The following is a 19121-nucleotide window of genomic DNA, read 5'->3' as shown; positions in this document are numbered from 1 at the left end:
TCTAAACACAAGTCTAAGGCTCCTCTGTTAGCATCACTACTCAGTACTTTGTCGTCTGGAAACTGACTGGAGCAGATAGCTAAGTGCTGAAGAATGGCAAGTGTCTTGGTTAGGGTTCACTGCTGTGAAGAGATACCATGACCATGGCAACTCCTAAAAGGCAAACATTCATTGGGGCTGGCTCACAGTTTTAGAAGCTCAGCCCATTGTGTTCATGGCGGGAAGCACTGTGGTGTGCTGGAGGAGCTGAGAGCTCCACATCTGGATCCACAGGCAGCAGAGAGGACTGTCTTCTAGTCATGAGGGGACGCTGGATCACACTTGCCAGACCTGAGCATATATATGAGACCTCAAAGCCCTGCCTTCACGGTGACACGCTTCCTCTAACAAGGCCACACCCACTCCAGTAAGTCCACCCCTCCTAATATTGCAACTCCCTATGGCCCTGAGGGGGCCGTTTTTATTTAAATCACCACATCATGGACGAATGTAGGCAGACATGGTGATGGAGAGGTAGTTGAGAATTCTACATCTGTATATGCAGGCAGCAGGAAGACAGTGGACCCTTGCCTGGCTTGAACATTTGTGACCTCAAGGCCTACACCCTTAGTGACACAATTATTTCTCCAACAAGGCCACACCCACTCCAATAAGCCCACATCTCCTGACATTGCAACTCCCTATGGCCTTATGGGCGCCATTCTTATTCAAACCACCACCACAAGGGAAAGCCACAAGGGAAAGTCTTCTGTTTCAGATAATATGATCATATAGAAAACCTGAGGGAGACTGGGCCTGATGGTGTACAGCTGAATCCTTGGCACTTAGGAGGTGGAGTAGGGGGTTCTATCTGTAGTTCAAGGACAGGTTGGGTGCCAAGAGAACCTGTCTCAAACTAAAGAAAAACAAACGTTAAAAGAGAAAAAGGCTGGGCATGAGGGGGTAACCTGAGAATCGCTCTCCAGCCATTATCAATCTGTGACAATTCAATACAGCCACTGGGCACTGCACATCAGAGAAATCAGCCCTGTCCCTGTTGGACAGTGGCAACAATTAGAGCAAGTGGGAAGGGTGAAACCAACCCCTCTACAGTGGCAGCAATCCCAGGGAGACTTATAACAACTCTACCACAGTACATCCCAGCTTCCTGTTTAGGTGGGGGAGGAGCTCCAGCAGTTGGAACAGAGTCTCCCGTCTCAGACGCAGGTCACAGCCCTACTGCTTTCTGGTTTTCATGAATTAGCCAATCGCTCTGTGCCTCAGCTCCCTCAGATGTAGAGGGAGATCATGACGACATCTCACAGGAAAGTTGGGGAGATTCAATTAGATTTCAAAGTGTTTAGAACAGTAGCGGATGCATGAGACAGCTAACCAAATGCTATTTTTTTAAAGAAGATTTATTTTCATTTTATGTGAAGGGGTGTTTATCTGCATGCACGTCTGCAGAACATGTGTGTGCAAAGCCTGACGTGGCTGCTGAATCCACTGTGTGGGTGTTCAGAATGGAACTGGGTCCTCTATAGGAATATGCACTCTTAACTTCTGAGACATTTGCTCACTTTCCCATGATTGCTTTTATTTATTTATTTATTTATTTATTTATTTATTTATTTATTTAATGTATGTGAGTACACTGTTGCTGTCTTCAGAACACCAGAAGAGGGCGTCAGATCTCATCACAGATGGTTGTGAGCCACCATGTGGTTGCTGGGGTTCGAACTCAGGACCTCTGGAAGAGCAGTCAGAGCCCTTAACCACCGAGTCACCTTTCCAGCCCTGAAAGTTACTTTATTTTGGCTAATTATAAATTCATATTGATTTCAATGAAAATACCAGGAAATTTATTTTAATTTTTAAAAAGATTTAGTTTATGTTTTTCAAGACAGTGTTTCTCTGTGTAGCCTTGGCTGTCCTGGAACTTGCTCTGTAGACCAAGCTGGCCTCAAACTCAGAGATTCGCCTTCCTCTAGCTCCCAAATGCTGGGATTAAAAGCATGCAACACCAGTGCCTGGCTATGACTTAGTTTTAATTATGTGTCTCTGTGTGTTGTGTACAGCTGATGTGCACATAAGTGAAGTACCTGAAGAGGCCAGTAGAGGGCATCAGACCTTCTGGAGCTGGAGTTAGGCTCTTGTGAGCCTCCTGATGTCGGTGCTGGAAATGAATGAACTTGGATCCTCTGCAAAACCAGTATGTGCTTGTAGCTGCTGCTCCACCTTTCCAGCCCCTCAAAAGTACTTGTTACGGGGTCTGAATGGCTAGGAACCTATGTAGAGGAGTAAAAGCCCTGGAGTAGCTAAGACAATTACAAAGAAAAGCCAAGATGGAGTCTTTGGTCTATCAGATATTAACCTACTATACGATACAGCAATTATACACTATATGCCTACTATAATGCTATGCTACCAGGACGGTGCTGTCATACGAATCAGGCAAAAAAAAAAAAAAAAACTGAACAGAACAGAGTCCAGAAGTAGACTCACATCTATACAGGGGCCTGTGCAGAAGACACATGATGTCATAGGTACATGCAGAAGGGATGCATACAGTTCAATGGATGGTTCATACATTAGGTTCTTTATATAGGGAAGGAGCTAGTGTGGTCCTTCCTCAACATGGACAGAACACGCTTTGCAGACATCCCCAAGAACACACTCTTTAGATATCCCCATGGCTCAAGGTATGTAGTGTATCAGCCCAACAGGAGACAGAAGGTGACATACACAAATGACAGCTCCAGTAAATCTCACTGCAGGAAGATCAGCATCTTCTATGAGTTCTCAGGGCAGAGACTTGTGCCCTGCTGCAGGAAGGCATTGTTCTCAGCTTTGGCAATGAGCAGATATTAACTATGTACTCTAGTGTCACCCGAGGCCCCCCATCCCCAGGAGCCTTTAGCTTTAGACGTGGAGACCTGTGTGCTGTTTGTAGCCCTGAGAGTTTGGAGACAATCTAAACATCCACCAGGGTGGGTGGAAGCCTGGCTGGAGAAATGATAGCCCACTGTGGTCACAGAGAAACATTTAACAACTTTCCATCTGGAGAGAATTGATTCGGCTTGTAGCTTTGGCCGGCTTCTGGGACGTAAATTCTTCACTGTGGCTGATCTCTTGCCATTCCCATGACATCACTGAACACAAACTCAGGCAAGATGCATGCAACCAGTTCTGTCGAGAAGGTTCTTAAAGCAAGTGCAGCATACCATCGATTGCCTCCTTCCTGCACTCAAGGTCAATGGGGACGCTATATAGGCTTGAAAGAAGCAGTGCTCAGAAGAGGGAGGAAAGCAATTTGGAACACGGGGCAGTCGATATGATAATGTTCGTATAAACATTAGAACTATTCAAAATGGTCCAACCATGTGCACATATGTTAAAGGGTAGAAATGAATAGTCTGGCACTAGCTTTGGAACAGTGCTTGCCTTTGGGAAGAAGGGAAGGAAAGGGTTATGTATAACTGGGAGGCTTGCAAAAGTCTTTCTCTCTCTCTCTCTCTCTCTCTCTCTCTCTCTCTCTCTCTCTCTGTGTGTTTGTGTGTCTGTCTGTCTGTCTGTCTTTCTCTGCCTCTCTCTCATCTTTCAGTGTGCATAAGGACATGAGAGAGTATGGTTTGTGTATGTGGTATGTGTATACATGCGTGTGAGCCACCATGTGGTTGCTGGGATTTGAACTCAGGACCTCTGGAAGAGCAGTCAGTGCCCTTAACCACTGAGCCATCCCTCCAGCACTTGGTTTTCAATCTTAAGTAAACGGAGTGGTCACAAACACTGACCTATCAGCCTAGGTCCTGATGAAGATGGGGAGGGTCAGACTGGCAGCCAATTCCATGTGTTTTGTTTATCACAGAGGATCAAGCCCAGGGCCTTGCACAATGCTAGGGAAGCTCCCACTAAGCCATGTTCCTAGTCTTCTCAGCTGGCCTGGTGGCCCACCTAAGAGGTATCTGTGAACTCCTTGTCCTGGTACAGTGTAACTTGGTCCACTCTAGAGACAGGAGGAAAAAGCATGTGGGGAAACTTTGCCTCTATCTGCTGCACAAGGACATAGCAGTCAGGACAGGTAAAGGTATGCTGCAGAAACAAACAGCCCTCAGGATTTAGTGACCCTGTGCAGCACTGGGTTATACATGCTAAACCGACACATATGATGGGGGCCCTGACAACTGCAGTCACTCAGGGTCCAATGGAAGCTTTACCTGGATGAGTAAGATTCCCTGAGATTCCTAGACATGAAAAAGAATTTTAATAAAGAAGGCACAGAGAGGCTGTAGAGTGCCAGCTCAGAGGACACTCTAAATCTTCATGGTCCATGGCCCAAAGCATGCCTTGCAGCCGCACCTAACTCGAGAAGGGATAGGCTGTACTTCCACAGGAGGCAGGAAACATGAGGTGAGCTTCAGGGAGAGTCACGGATCTTCCTGAGGCTCACTGGCTGCTGTTGGAGCAGTCATTTAGCCTAGAGATTCTGAATGGAGGAGAGGAGAGAGGATTTGGGGGATAATAGGCTAGGCAGTGACTAGATTGTACAAATTCAGAGTCTCGGGGGTTCACCTTATCACAGAAGTCACCAGTGTCTAATGAAGAAGCAAATGAAACACACAGAGAGGTGCAGTTTGGGTGTCCGGTGGGAGACTCCAGAATTTAGATCCAGCATTTGGAAGCTTCGAGCCTGGAGTACTAGAAGGAGGGAGGAGAATCCTGGAGTCTAGGGGACTGTGAAGCTACCTAGAGGAGGGTGAGGCTGGACAGTGTGGACTACAGAGTCATCACCCCAGCTCATCCTCACTGGTATGAGGGCCAGGTCAGGTCAGAGGATGTTGGATTCGGCAGTAGAAACAGTGAGTAGCTGACCCAGGGCCACAGCTCTCTGAAGGAGGCTGAACAGGTACATACTTCTCAGGGAAGTCTTTAAGCATCCACAACGGAGCTAAACACTGACAAACTATGTCAGCGCTGAGGCACAGGAGACCCAGCCATACAGCTATTAAACTAACAGCCACCCTGCACACCCATTAAAACTAGGCAGAGTGCAGCACGGTTCTGCAGTGGAAAACCACACAGCAGTAAACAGAGAACAAATTACAGCTACGTACCCAAGAGCCTGAGCGAGTGTCGAAACATAACATACAGCAGAAGAGGCAGAGCCCATAAATCTATTTATAGAAAGCTCCCAAACTAGTAAAAGCGGCCGGAAGTCACCCTGGGGTATTCTATTGGGGGGTCCTACAACAAAGACAACTGTCATAGTTAGCTTATGGTGGACAGCTTGACAGAACCCAGAGTAACTTGGGAGGAGAGAACCTCAAACGAAGAATTGTCCAGACCAGACTGGCCTGTGGCCTTATCTACAGGGCATTTTTTTTTTTTTGTCGCTAATTGATGTCAGAGGGACCAGCTCACTTAGGCAATGCCATCCCTAGTCAGATGGATCTGGTTAGCATTCCTCTGTGGTCTCTACCTCATCTTGACCTGGAGGAAATAAATCCCTCCATGAGTCGCTTCTGGCCAGAATGTTTTAATCACAGCAACAGAGAAGCAAACTAAAACAGATCATCACAGGGATGGGGGACAGGTGAGTGGCAGTGCTTACCCAGCTTATGTGTGGTCCTGAAATAAGACCCGGTGTGTGGGCACACACGGACGCACACAGCCACCATGGGCTGGTTACTTAAAGAACACGCACATTTTCTTGACGTTCCTGAGATTGCTCATCATGAGAGCAAAGTGCCAGTAAACCTGATGTCCATGAAGGCTGCTCCTGGTCCATGGTTAGCTGTCTTCTTGCTATGCCCTCAGTCAACAGGAAAGAAGCCACATGCTGTCTCTTGGAGGGCACTGACCCTGCCACAAGGACTCCTTTCCCCTACCTCAATGCTTTAAAAACATGATATTGATGTGTACGTGTATGTGTCCACTTCTCTGAGTGCACCATGTCCTTGCAGGTGTCTGTGGAGGCCATATACCCTGGAACTGGAGTCACAGGTGGATGTGAGCTGCCATGTGCGTGCTGGGAATTGAACTTGGGTCCTCCTGAAGAACAGCTAATGCTCCTAACTAAATATCCAGTTCTTCAGACCCAGTCTTTTCACTTCTTAAAGGCCCTCTTCCTGATACTGTGCCTTGGTTTCAACAGGTGACTCTAGACGAACGTGCACACTCAGGGAGAGTGGGATGAGGCAGGTCCAGAGAGGCTGGCTGTCTCTCCCCTCCTGTCAGACGGTCGGTTACAGAAGAGAGGACACAGCGAGTCTAATTGCTTTATGATTGCCCACTGGGGACATACAACCTGTGTGCATGTTCGTCAACTTGGGTCACTGTGACAAAACACCATAGACTGGGTGCCTTAAGCAGCAGAAATGTATTTTCTCACAGCTGTGGCAGTTGCAGTCCAAGTCCAAGATGGAGATTCTGGCCAACATGATTCAGTGGAGAGTGCTTTCTTCCTGCTTTGGAGATAGCCCACATCTCTCACCTGGTGCCCTGTGACCTAGAAGGCCATAGGTGAGAGGAACTGAGCGAGCTCTTCTGTCTCGTCTTGTAAAGGTACTATGCTCATCACGAGTCCTAACCCCTCCTGGAGGTCTGACTCCGGGATCCAGGATTAGGGACACATCTGGCTCTCTGGATGTCAGAAGGAACACAGGAAACACTGAGCGTGACACACACTGGACAGTTTCATAGGAGCAGCCACTGGAGAGCTGTGGCAGTGGATGAAGAGAGAGGAAGAGAAGGCATCTGTGTAGATCCTAGCATGGGCCGTGAAGAGGGTGTACGTTAAGGGGATGTGGAGTGGAGGCTACTCTTCAATGGCGAGGAGCTGGAGGCTCAAATGGACCTGCAGGTACATCTCTAGCTTATCACCAGCTGTCACTTCATTGTCATGACTTGTTGAAGCAAGGTGTTTATCTGTCCCACTCATGTCCTACTATGCCTCTATGGGGACATGACTGCCCCTTAGGGGCGCAGCGACATTCATCGTGAATGCAGTAAGGCAGAAGTCTGTGGAGAGAGTATGTGGGGCTCATGCTCTTTCCACGGGCAGCGATGGATGTGCACAGGAGTAGAAGAGGGGCAGTGGGTTCTGGGGCTGAGGGGTGCAGGTGTAGGGCAGGAGGCCCAAGGTGGAGGCCTGGCTCTGACTGAGAGGCAGAGAGTGTTGTACAAGACTATCCTCCAAGCCAAGCTCACCACCATCAGGAAGCCAGATGGGCCTGTTCTCAAAACATCATCCCTCCTGGGCTGCCTAACTGCTGACTTTCCTCCTAGAATGAGGGGTGGGACAGTTATAGGACCCTCATCAGTGCATCTAGCTGCCACCCCCATCGGTTGTATGTGATTCTGCAATCCTACTCTAGTTTTGTATGGCTTAGAGGGGAGAAGGGTTCTCAGAGAGAGGCTAGAGTATATAGGTAGGGTAGTACTAAGGAATGGGCCTCCACCATCTCTGTTGGGTGCGGACCTTCCAGTGTGGCTGCTTTGAGGTCATCCATACCCCTCACTCATTGCTCTATGAGCAAGCCTAATACATTCAATGGTTCCCAGGGTTGGTTGACTTGGGAGGACTTTTTGTCACTGGGACCTTGGAGGGTAGGATGGGAATGTTGCTTAGTGCCCCCAGGGCAAACATTCTCACAGCACTGAACCAGTGCAGGTGAACCCTGAGGAAGACAGGATATTGCAGGTGCAGAAGGGCTGATAGCTTGGGACCCACGGGATCTGGGATCCTCAGCATGGCTGAGCCATGACTGTGGCATTAGGTCACAGCAGGCTGTTTTCTGTGTGGTCCAGGGCATCCAGGCAGGAAAAGCTAGACGGACAGGCAAGAGGGTGGATGTGGCTATCCCTTTAAGACCAGGGGACTGGGATGCGACACAGGGAGGGTGCTGTTCATCAGGATGCTAAGAAAGAGGATAGGCTGCAGAGTGGGGTGCTGGGTGAGGATGTGGAGTGGGTATCTAAGCAGAGCAGGTGTTGGGGGGGCGCAACATGACAGGGCAGGGTGAGACCATGTATTCGCTAGTCCCCTTCTTGTGGGGAGTGAGCTTGTTTGGGTGTTTTGGCCCTGAATCTGCACCCAGGCCAGGTGGGCAATGGTTGCCTGCTCTGTAGGGCAAGCTCCAGATCGCAGGGGGTCTAGCTTCCTCCCCTCCAGACACTCTAGAGGACTCTGGGGTATTTGCTACCCTTTGCAGTCCTCAGTAGGCCTTTCTGGAGAATCAGTTCTAGCTCTGGATGCCCTCATTCTCCAGTAAGAAACCAGAGTTCCTTTAAACCATCCTCTCCAGTAAGAAACCAGAGTCCCTTTAACCCACCCTCTCCCATCCAACATCCTCTGGACTGGACTGGGGAGGTGTCTGGGGGCCCAAAGGCTAGCTGAAACAGTACCTCCGAAGGGGGAGCAGCCTTGGTGTTCCTCACCCCAAGCTTGTGCCTAATACCTTGGACTCTAGTCCACTCTCCCTGCTTACCTCAGTGACTAGCCTCTCCCAAAGGAGGCTGAAGCTGCTCTCCTGTCACAGCAAGACTTACTGAGAACACAGCAAGGCTAAAAGATCAACACTCCCAAGGCCCCGTGCGTGCTCCAAATTCCTCAAGGTAGGAGTCAGTAGGAGGTGGCAGTTTGGTTAAAGAAGTGAGCACACTCCCCTCCCGCCGCAGCCGCCCTGCCTCCCTGGCTAGGATGCTGGAAGTGCCTGGATGACTAAGGACGGGAGGAAGGAAGTAGAAAAGGGGATTGGGGGTGGGGGCTTAGGAACAGAAGAAGGAGGCAAGGGAATAAGTACTGAAAAGGGAGAAGGAAAGAAGTGTTGAAAAGTGAGACAGGGAAGATGAGGAAGGAGGAGAGGAAAGAAAGAAGAACTAGAGGGGAGGGTGGCAGAAGGCCTCACTGGGCAGAGGCTCCAAGGAGCAAGCACAGCCAACCAGCCTCAGTGCTCCCATTAGAAAGGTGGACAGGACAGGAGGCAACTCACCCCCTGCCGAATTATCCAGCTCCGCCTTGTGGGGTGCTGACCTTCCGACCCCAAAGGCGCGCTGGGAGGGGCGCCTCCCTCAACCCCCCCCCGCAATTGTCAGAACAACCCCCATCTTCTGCTTAATAAAGGGCCGCGACGTCCTCGCGCTCCCGACCCCCCTAAGTCTCTCCTCCAACTGCCTTGTCCCTAGTTGAAACACCTGGCCAGCAAGGTGGCCTTCACTCTAGATAGGTGTCCCTGGCTCCGGAGGTGACCGTTGTGGCGGGGCTCGGCGCATCAGCTCCACCTGCGCGGTGGCTACGCGGCCGGGGGCGGAGAGGCGTGCAGCGGAGGGAGGGGCCTGCGACACGGCCCCGCCACGGCGCAGCCCGGCTCAGCGCCGCGCGCGTCCCCTCGCCGCCGCCACCGCCAGGCGCCCGGACGCAGCGCGAACGGGCGGCCGGATGCGCGCCCGGCCCCGCCCGCCCCACGCTGCGGCCGCCTCCTGCCCGCCGCACGCTCGCCTGAGCGCGGCGCCCACCCGCCGTCCCCGACCACCTGACCGCGATGCCCGCCCTCCCGGGCCCCGGCGGCCCGAGACCCTGCTAGGCTGCGGCGGCATGGCCCGCGCGCCCGGCGCGACCTCTGCGGATTGCATCGGTGTGCGGCGGCGGGGCATGCCCAGGGCACCGGGCGCGGCCTTCAATGGGCGAGGACACGGACACGCGGAAAATTAACCACAGCTTCCTGCGGGACCACAGCTATGTGACAGAAGGTAACGTACGTGTTGTCTGAGACCCCCTCCGGCCGGCCGCGGCGTGGGGATGCCGTCGCACCGAATGCCCTCCGAAGGTTTGGACCGCGCGCTGTGTGTCGTGTCCCCCCCCACCCCCACCCCGACCCCGGGCCGGGAGGGAGGGAACCCAGGGGCTTCGGCCACTGCCCAGCGCCCTCCTCCGTGCCGCCCTCAGGAACGCAGCTGTCCTTCCCCCGCCGGGTGGCACTGGATCGGGCCCTGACTATCATTTACAAAGCCCAAGGCTGCAGCAAATCTGGTGTGGAAATCTCCAGGACCTGGAAAGGCTTAAAAATCCTTCATTTGCCCTTTCAGCCGGGCCAAAGCTCGCAGAAATTTCTAGATTGCCCACTCCCTGGAGAGGGACCCAGGAGGGAAAAAATTCCATTGCCAGATCCTCTAGGGTTCAGCTGCCCTGGCACCTCCCCGGCCTCCAGAGGCAGGTTCCCTGCGTGGGAGGGGGAAAGAGGCTCGTAGGGTCTACTGTTTTATTCCCGGGTAGTGTTACTGAGACAGGAGCTGGGCCAGATATTCGTGGTTTTCCGGAAAAGTGGGGCATGTTACCCCAAAGAGGCTCTGCGTTTAAAACCCCCTAAGTTGGCCCTGTGCGTCAGCCCCCACCAAAGGCTGGTGGGATGCAGAGGATCGGTGTCCTTTGCTAATGTGACAGTAACTTCCGGAGTCCCCAGCCCCTGACTGGCCACAGGAACGGTGGGGACAGCTCCAGCGCGCAGCCGGGGGCCGGAGAAGTGAATCTGCTGCAGTGAGGGAGTGCCAGACCTGGCCACAGCAGCCCGCCGGCACGCAGGTGCTGGAAACCTCCCCGGGCAGTGTAGGAGCCTCTTCCCCGGGGCTGCGAGCCTGGTGGGGAGGGTGTCTAGGGTTTAAGCAGGTGGCTGACCCGGTGGGAGGGGCCCTGGCACTGAGTCCTGGGGGCCGGCGCGCGTGGGTGCCTGCTCCAAGGAACCTGCGTGGGCATGGCCTCCCCAGTGCCGAGCTCCGCCGGAAATGAGGCGGGCGCGGCGACTCCCGGCGGGCGCGCGGACCCCAGAGGCAGAGGCTAGGTGTGCGACCCGGGCGTGCAGATGCTGATGCTGAGAGCGGGGCTCCGCGCGCCGAGAACCGCTGAGTCACACTTTGCCGCGGGGTGTGCGGGGAGAGGGGGTAGGGCTGCCAGGCTCGGGCTGGGTGGCGGCGCTGCCCTTACCAGGCTTTGGGAGGCTCCTGGCGCAGAACTCAGCCCTTTGTCGCCCGCTGGGTGATGCGGAGGAGGGTCTCGCTTCGCGAAGATGATTATCTGCTTACAGCCTGCCTAGCAGCAGAAGGCAGCCTGCGTGGCAGGTCGGCTGCGGGGCTTCTTGGCAGGGAGTCCTGTGCAGGGCCAGTGTTGGTCTGGCTTTCTGGAGGAAAACCTCAGTTTTCTCATCTGCACACTGGGAACCAGCGGGCCTCAGCGTTTATGTGTGCCAAACACAAAATGCATAGTGCCCACCTCACAGGCAGGGACAGCTCAAAGGGTTGTTCCGGTCCGTATCCTTCTTCCTCTTCCTTAATAAACCCACTTCAGCAAGGTTCACAGGAAGAAGTACCTTCATGGTTCAGTGGCTGCTAGTGGCTGCTACTGCCATCCGCCAAACCTTAAGCTTTCATCGCTGGGGTTGGATGGAGGTCCCTTGCCCTCCTTCATCCTGTGTTGTAGCGGAGATCCCTGTGACTTGTGGGGAAGCCTTTTTTAATATGCCTCACTTTCCCTATTTGTACAATGGGAGGAAACAAAGCCCCCCTCCCTGGCCACCTTCGACCTGTAGAGGTGATTGACAACTGAAATGTCTTGAGCACCTACTGTGCCCTAATGCTTCACATAGGGCCTGGTGGAAGGTCTCTTCATGAGCCCTGGGCAGTGGGCAGTGTGTGTAGGACACAGGACTCAGATGTTTCTACCCCTCAGGGATGTAGAAGAGTAACGTTTATAGAGTGAAACTCCCTTAGAATCTAACTGGAAGGAGTAGGGAATTTAAATGAAGGTGTCACACACACACACACACACACACACACACACACACACACACCCCAGTCACACTATAGGATCCCCGAGTTCAAGGTCACAGATTTGTCTCCTGGCCTACAAAGTTATGTTCAGCCTCCCTGGATGAGTCACTGGGCTTCATTTGTCTTCTCTGTAAAGGGAGAAGTCACAGTGGCCTCTAGCTCAGGATTGTTGAGATGGCAGTGGCCCTGAGAGTGTCAGATGCTCTCAGATAGGATCGGGCCTCCTGGAGGTATTTGGTAAATGTCACCAGAGTCATCGTGTCCTAGAGACTCGCTTTGCACAAGACCCACGTGTATGCCTTCCCATTCCCATCTGGAGGTAGGCCCCTTGCTCACTTAGACGCTCCAGCTTTGACTTTTACTACTGTTCCTTAAGTTAGCCATTCTCTTCCTGATGCCGGGATGTTTTACTGGCTCTCTCTTCTCTCTGGGACACCCTACCCTTCTGAAAACCAACTCCCACTAAAACCCTTGAATTCCCAGTTCAGTGTCATCTTTTGCTAGTGAGAGCCCTGAGTCTCTTAGCAAACCCTAAATATTCTCAGCACAGTTTGAGTTCTGTTCACACTGTGGTGGATTGATGAGAATGGCCCCCAGAGGTTCCTCCGTTTGAATGCGTAGTAACCCAGAGTGGAACTGTAGAATAGGATTAGAAGGATTGGGAGGTGTGGCCTTGTTGGAGGAAGTGTGTCACTGGGGGTGGGCCTTGGGGTTTCAAAAGCCCATGCCAGACTCAGTCTCCATCACTCTACCTGCGGATGAGGATGTAGAACTCTCAGTCATGGCTGCCATGCCTGCTGCCATGCTCCCTGCCACCCAATACTGGACTAAGCAAGCCACTGAAACTGTGAGCTTTGTTTCATAAGAGTTGCCGTGGTCATGATGTCTCCTTACAGCAATAGAGCAGTGACTAAGTCAGAGGTGGGAGCCAGTACTGCTGTGACAGGCTTCACCATGCTGTTTGTTGGAGGAAAACGGAAGGCTCTGGGGCTTTACACTAGGAAAGTGGTTGAACACTTTAAGCAGGGCCTAATTGGCCATCCTGGTATGAATATGGAAGACAATGCTGAGGGCAGTTTGAACTGTGGGGGTCCAGCTTAAGAGGTTTCAGAGAGGAAGAATACTACTAGTAAGTGGCCTAGAGACCATTCTTGTGATATTTTGGCAAAGAATGTAGCTGCTTTTTGCTCTTGTCCTAAAAGTCTGCCTGAAGCTAAATTGAAGATTTTTTTTTTGTTTTTTGTTTTGTTTTGTTTTGAATAATGGTGTTAGCAGAGGAAACTTCAAGACAGCCTAGTATTGACTCTGTTGTGTGGTTATCGGTTATCACTCTAACGCAGATCTATCATGAAAAGGAGCAAGCTGGACAAAGGTAAATACGGAACAGACAGTTTGAGGAGAAAAGGAGCACCAGGAAGTGAAATGGAGCCAAGCCCAGTGCTCAAGGAGATTAAAAATAAGTTAAAGAGAAGTCTGATGTAAATGGAATAAAAGGGAGTGGTGACCTCAGGGCAAGACCCACTCAGCTAAGGTTTCAACTTGTGAAAGGGAATTAAAGAGCAGCTGAAGGGCAGAAGGAGACCACCTACAACAGAAAGCCAGTGCAGATGTGATTGAATAAAGGGGAGCGAGTTCCAGCCCCATCAGACTTGGGAGCTTCAGCCACTGGCCCTGGCTTTAGAGTCAAGGATATAAGGGAAGGATTACAGAATGTCCCTCTGTGGCTAAGGAAAGCTACTGAGGCCAGGTGTGAGTCAGGGGTGTCATTGAGCGGAGACCCAGAACGGCCATTGTATGATGCTGTGAAAGTAAAGCCCAGATTGCGTTGGAAACTCCAAGATGTTGAAGAGCCAGGGTCATGGGATGCCTGCTGAGGAAACCGGCAGACCAGGTATGGAACCATCCCAAGAGAGAGAAGTGTGTTTTAGTCAACAAAGCTGGGGGCAGTTGAAGTTCTGAAGAGCACTTTGACACTGGACGTGGAGATGGCAGAGTCAGGAGTTTTCTGATTTTGGGGCTTGCTTTGGCCTAGCACTTCTTCATTATGTCATCTTTCTTCTGTTTGGAGTGGATGATCTGCCCACACAGAGACACTTCACTCTACTGTACCAGCAACGTCTCGGGTCTTTTGCTACCCTAAGATGTGCCTGTTGCCCGGAGATGTAAGAAGAGGGCATTGGATCCTCTGGAACTGGAGTTACACATGGTTCTCAGCCACTGTATGGGTTCTGGAAATCGAACCCAGGTCCTCTGGAAGAGCTGCGATGAGCCATTGCTCCAGCCCCACAGTTATTTCTTTTGTGGGGATAGGGTCTTCCATTGTACCCAGAGCTTATTGCTAGGTCTGGCTGATTTGTCGGTGAGCACTAGGGCTCCACCTATCCTGCCTCCCCAGCTTTGAGGTTACTTGCGAGTCTGTGTGCACGTGTGCATTGGGTTTTTATGTACAGGCTGGATTGAGACTGAATTCTCATGTTTGCTCGCCACACACTCTACTGACTGAATATAGGAGCTAGGAAGGTGATTCTTCTTCTTTTTTTTTCTTCTTTTTTTTTTTTTTTCGGAGCTGGGGACCGGACCTAGGGCCTTGCGCTTGCTGGGCAAGCGCTCTACCACTGAGCTAAATCCCCAACCTCGATTCTTCTTCTTTTTTTCCTAATTCTGGAGATCCTTCTAATTCTGGAGTAGAATTACTACTCAGGGTACCTTGCTCGGGGTCCTTTGTACAGAGAACTCTCTCCGGATGACCTGGTACCATGACTTCTTTTATCTTCCTTGGGTCAGCCTGACTCACAAGCTGCTGAGATGAAAACGCAGAGCTTCATGTTGACTCAGAGACCTCAGCTGTCTGGAGAACGGCTTCGACAGCCGTGTGTTGCAAATTAGCTATCAGTGTGGAGGAGTCTCAGGTCCACTTTCTCATCTAGTGAAGGAAAGGCAAATTCAGTGGCCTGCAAGTGTCCTTCTTATTTAGTGTTCTCTGATTCTAAAGTCAGAACCGCCCAGTTTTATCTCTATTTCCCTGGACGTAATCTCTTTATCCTTGCTTGTACAGGACTAGCCTTTGAGCCACACAACTGCCATCTTTTTATTTATTTATTTAATTTATTATAGATAAGTACACTGTAGCTGTCTTCAGACACACCAGAAGAGGGCATCAGATCATCAGATCTCATTACAGATGGTCATGAGCCACCATGTGGTTGCTGGGATTTGAACTCAGGACCTCTGAAAGGTCAGTGCTCTTAACTGCTGAGCTATCTCTCCAGCCCCACAACTGCCATCTTGTGGCATTCAGATTGCAAGAGATGGCTTGTTCATCCAGATGGGCTTGTTCACTGTTTATAGCTCCCCCATAGAGGGGCAGGGAGGGCCACAGATACTTATCTGAGTATCCAGCTGCACTATAGCCCCCACCCCAGGCCACAAACACACCTTGGTGTGAATTAGAATAGCTAGATGGGATGTTTGGTGCATGACTGAACTCAGTTGTGTTGTGGGTTGGTGTGCTCTTGGCCGTGAGTGCAGGGCACAGAGGACTTGGGAAATGGAAGCTGTGGGGGTGGAGGGTAGTTGAGCCTAGGAAAGGGGGTTGTAGGATGGGGATGCTGGGGAGCAGGAATAAGTAATGAAGTAGAAGCTATCAGGACAGTGGAGGGATCTGAGCCTAACAAAGGGGGAGCTCTAGAATTGGGTGTTGGCAAGTGTCTATCAGACATAGATCTCCCAAAGGATGCTGCTTGGCTCTGTTTTGAGACAGGCCCAAGACTCAGTTACAGACTGAGTAAGATAAACGTGTCTGGGCTTGGCTAGACCTAGTCCACACACCCATCCTTCCCTTGTGTGCTGTCCAGTATATCCTCTGGGCTGTCCACAGCATGCAGCTGTGGTCATGGGACAGGAGCTCAGCCAACAGGCAGTCCCAGCGGTGACCATTTCTCTGTTTCCACATGGTACTGAGGGAGCATGGTCTCTTGTTTCCTGAAATTCCTCAGGCGTCACTCCAGCATGTGGGTGTCTCTTTACCCATGCCTGGGTGAGAGATGTTAGAGCTGTCTCTCCTTACAGGACTGTACTGGCCTCATAGCTGAAGAAATACAGAGGGCTCAGGTGAGCAGGGGTCTGGCCTGTGGGGTCTAGCACATCCATCGAATGTCCAGTGTCTCCGCTGGCCAGCCTCCCCTCCCTGACCTGTGCACCTCGAAAGGGACCTCAGCCTCCTCTAATTGGACCAAGGGCAATTTCCTTTCCCAGCAGCTTCCAGAATGGGAGCAGGGGATAGTTCTGGAGAATGAGTATAAGATGAAATATATAGGAAGTGAGACCCACTTGGTAGAATACAGAAGCCCCATGGTTTCTCACAGCCATCTTGGCACCCTGGGTGGGGGGCGAGTGTTAAGCCTGCACTGTTTGTGGCAGGAGGGAGATTTCTGATGTTTACTCCAGGCTTTCTGTCAGGAAATCCAGGAGGAAACCTTAAACACCCGGGAGACTGAAGGTAGGAAAACCTGGAGGGGTTTGCAACCAGTTCCTTATCTAGGGAGCCCTCTCTTGTCTCTTATGCAACTCATGTCAGGGCTGCTTGGCCCTGGATTTCCCTCCATGGTCCTGAAGGCTGCTTAGATCACTAGCCATGAGGAGGGGACTGCTGTCTATGTCTCTGTTTCTGCCAGCTTCCCCCCTGCCATTGGGAAAATTGTTCTCAGCTCACCAGGGACTGAAGCTCAGGGGCCCCCTCCTAATAGTATCTACAAATGAGATATGGCTGAAGCCAGAGTTGCCCTCAGAACTCTCATCAGCCGGGCCAGCCAAAGCCCCATCCCCACCTACAAGGAAGCTGAGTTTAGGGGAGGGGCTAGTGGTGCTGACACGTAGTCCAGGAAGAGCCAGTGTTTGCTAGATTGGTGCTCCCCTTGCTTTTGTTGGAGAGGCTTAGTGAGCTTTCCTAGGCTCCATAGCTTCCCCTTAAGGGGCTGGGGAAAGTAGGGTCACATCCTTCATATCTCTGGGCCTCAGTTTCCCTGTGTTGTCTGGTAGCTTACATGTCATAATGCTCAGTGATCAAAGTGCTGTGTAGATACTACTGTTAAATGTGGAAAGGAAGCCACCGCTAGTTTCCCTAAACCCTTGCCTCAGCCTGCCCTGTGTCGTGTAGCCCTGACTGGCCTCCAAATCATGGTGTCCACTGACGTCAAGCTCTTGGCCCTCCTTCCCATGTTTCTGGGGCTACAGGTGCTACCATTACACCTGGCTCCTGGGTCACCTCAGCTGGAGCTGAGAAGGTACAAATGGCGACTCTTCCTCCTCAAAAGCACGTGCTAGTGTATTCCTTCACCGGCTCCTGGCTCTTGTTTTTCCCTCTAGCTTTTGGGTTTTGTCCTTGAGGCTCCAGGGACTAAGGGACCTTTTGATGAGAGATGTTCCGGGCCTTGGGAGGTGAGCAGTGTTGCCGGGCGAAGTCCTGGGGTTCCGTGGAGAGGGTAGCAGGTGTGGAAGGTGGGAGCTGGCAGGTGAAAGGGCACAGGGGCCGCCCATGCCAGCAGCCTGCAAACCTCCATTGAGCTGTCTCTATGCCTGAGCCTGTTTTCAATAACAACAACAGTAATGTCATTATCGAAACAAGATTGAAGCTGCTTTTCTAACTTAGCATGAGGTCATGTGGTTTTCCAGGCTTGGCAGCAGGGCTGATCTCATGGTGCACAGTCTGCAAGGACCCTGTACCAAGTGTGTGGGGACAATCTGGCTGTGCTGTATTGTCTTGAAATTTCCAAGCTCGTCTCTTGGAGCTGAGGTTCTGGGGAGTGAGGGGACTCTAAGGAGGTTGCGGCTTGGAACAGGTTCCTCCCCTTCAATGCCCAGTATTGCGGACCTCACATGGCCACTCTTTCCCCCTACGTGACCCTCTGCCTGCAGCATGTCTCCATTTAAGGAGCCAGCTCTGCTAGATATTGGGTATAAACAGTGACTCCAGAAACATTAACCTTCAAGCTAACAGCATTCAAGAAACTAAGAGTGAGGACATGGGATAGCGAGAAGGGACACCCACTTATTTCTCTTCTTCGCACGTGCTAGGTGAGTGCCCTACCACTGAGCCACACTGCAGGTTTCTTATTTTCATTTTGAGACCCATTCACCAAGTTGCCCAGATGGGCCATGAACTCATCATTCTCTAGCCCAGGCAGGCCTTGGACCTTCACTTCTCCTGCCTCAGCCTCTAGAGCTTCTTTGCTTTTCAGAGTTCAGGTTTTAACCTCACCTCTGCAGGTGGCAGAATGGGCCCAGGCTTCAATTTTCTCTCCAAGTTCACCTTCTGGGATCACCTGTGTATTGAGCCTAAAGCACCCTCGGGCTGAGGACCCCATCCTTGGTGAGGAGCAACCTACATAGCCAAGCCAGAGCCTGTGGGCAGCCTTTGTTCTACCTCAATGGGCCATTCAGCCCATGTCCTGGAGGACAATGGCCCTACTGTGTCAGGGTCAGGGCCACCATGACTCTTTGGGTGGGTCCTGCTCCCTGGGCAGCAGGCAACTGTGTTCTGGGCTCAGGAGAGGAGCCCAGACACCACCAGGCACAAACGGACTGCATACTGGCTGTCCTGTCTGAAAAGCACTAAAATCCCATAGCCTACTGCATCACCATCCCAGACCTAGGGAATGATGCTTACCCTGCAGCTCTCAGAGCTACCAGGCAGAATTCTGTAGAGCCTCCCTCTCTCCCCTGGGCACTGCAGGGCCCTTTTCTCCAAGGAACCCATAACTGCCAAGTTGCACAGACGTCTCAAACTCCACCTCCTAAGGCATGGCGTGTAATCAGAAGTGAGCAGGCCAGCTGTCCCTGCCCTGGTGGTCCCAGTTACTAAATGTGGTGGCCAAGCCTGTGGGCAGATGGCCTGCCTGCGTTTAAACTCCAGCTTCATTCCCCATGAAACTCAAGATGCTAGGCAAGCGCCCACACCTCCGTTCCCCACCACCCCCACCCCCCAGTAAAATCAGAGTATGTGGAATACCCAGTGAGGTCCACAGCATCCCGTCTGTTCAATGTGTGGCCACTCAGAATACCAGCTTTGGTGGTACTCAGCAGTCATCGAACTCCAAAATGAATTCAGCATTTTCAAAGCATAGGGGCTCCCAACCACGCAGGCTTCAGCTGGAGGCTTTTGAAATGTGCAGGAGCCACACAATTGTCCCCAAATCTTCTCCTCACGTGGACTGATGTGGAGCAGGATGTGAGGCCTATACCTGCAACTGGATGGGTCTCTCTCTCAAGTGTTTCATGATCCGGGCTGGGCTGCTCTCCATTTTCAAACTGCCAACCTGCTGAAG

At 51.8% G+C, this 19121-nt stretch overlaps 1 protein-coding gene across 2 annotated transcripts in view; it reads left to right on the top strand.

Annotated features, from left to right (window-relative positions):
* Window positions 1-9453: 9453 nt before the first annotated feature.
* The window catches only part of Ppp2r2c (protein phosphatase 2 regulatory subunit Bgamma), an 84582-nt gene continuing 74914 nt past the window's right edge, over window positions 9454-19121 (top strand). Inside the window, exon 1 of one of the 2 annotated variants that reach the window (XM_032915961.1) lies at window positions 9454-9729. In XM_032915961.1, the coding sequence (XP_032771852.1) occupies window positions 9660-9729 (70 nt within the window). In that variant the 5' untranslated portion in view covers window positions 9454-9659. Of the gene's footprint in view, window positions 9807-19121 lie in introns of both variants that reach the window. The other variant, XM_032915962.1, reaches the window with a different exon arrangement.

Source organism: Rattus rattus, chromosome 11 (genome assembly GCF_011064425.1).
Source record: "Rattus rattus isolate New Zealand chromosome 11, Rrattus_CSIRO_v1, whole genome shotgun sequence".
Lineage (NCBI taxonomy): Eukaryota > Metazoa > Chordata > Mammalia > Rodentia > Muridae > Rattus > Rattus rattus.
The sequence above is the reverse complement of the archived record's forward strand: the minus strand, read 5'-3'. Positions and strand labels throughout refer to the sequence as shown.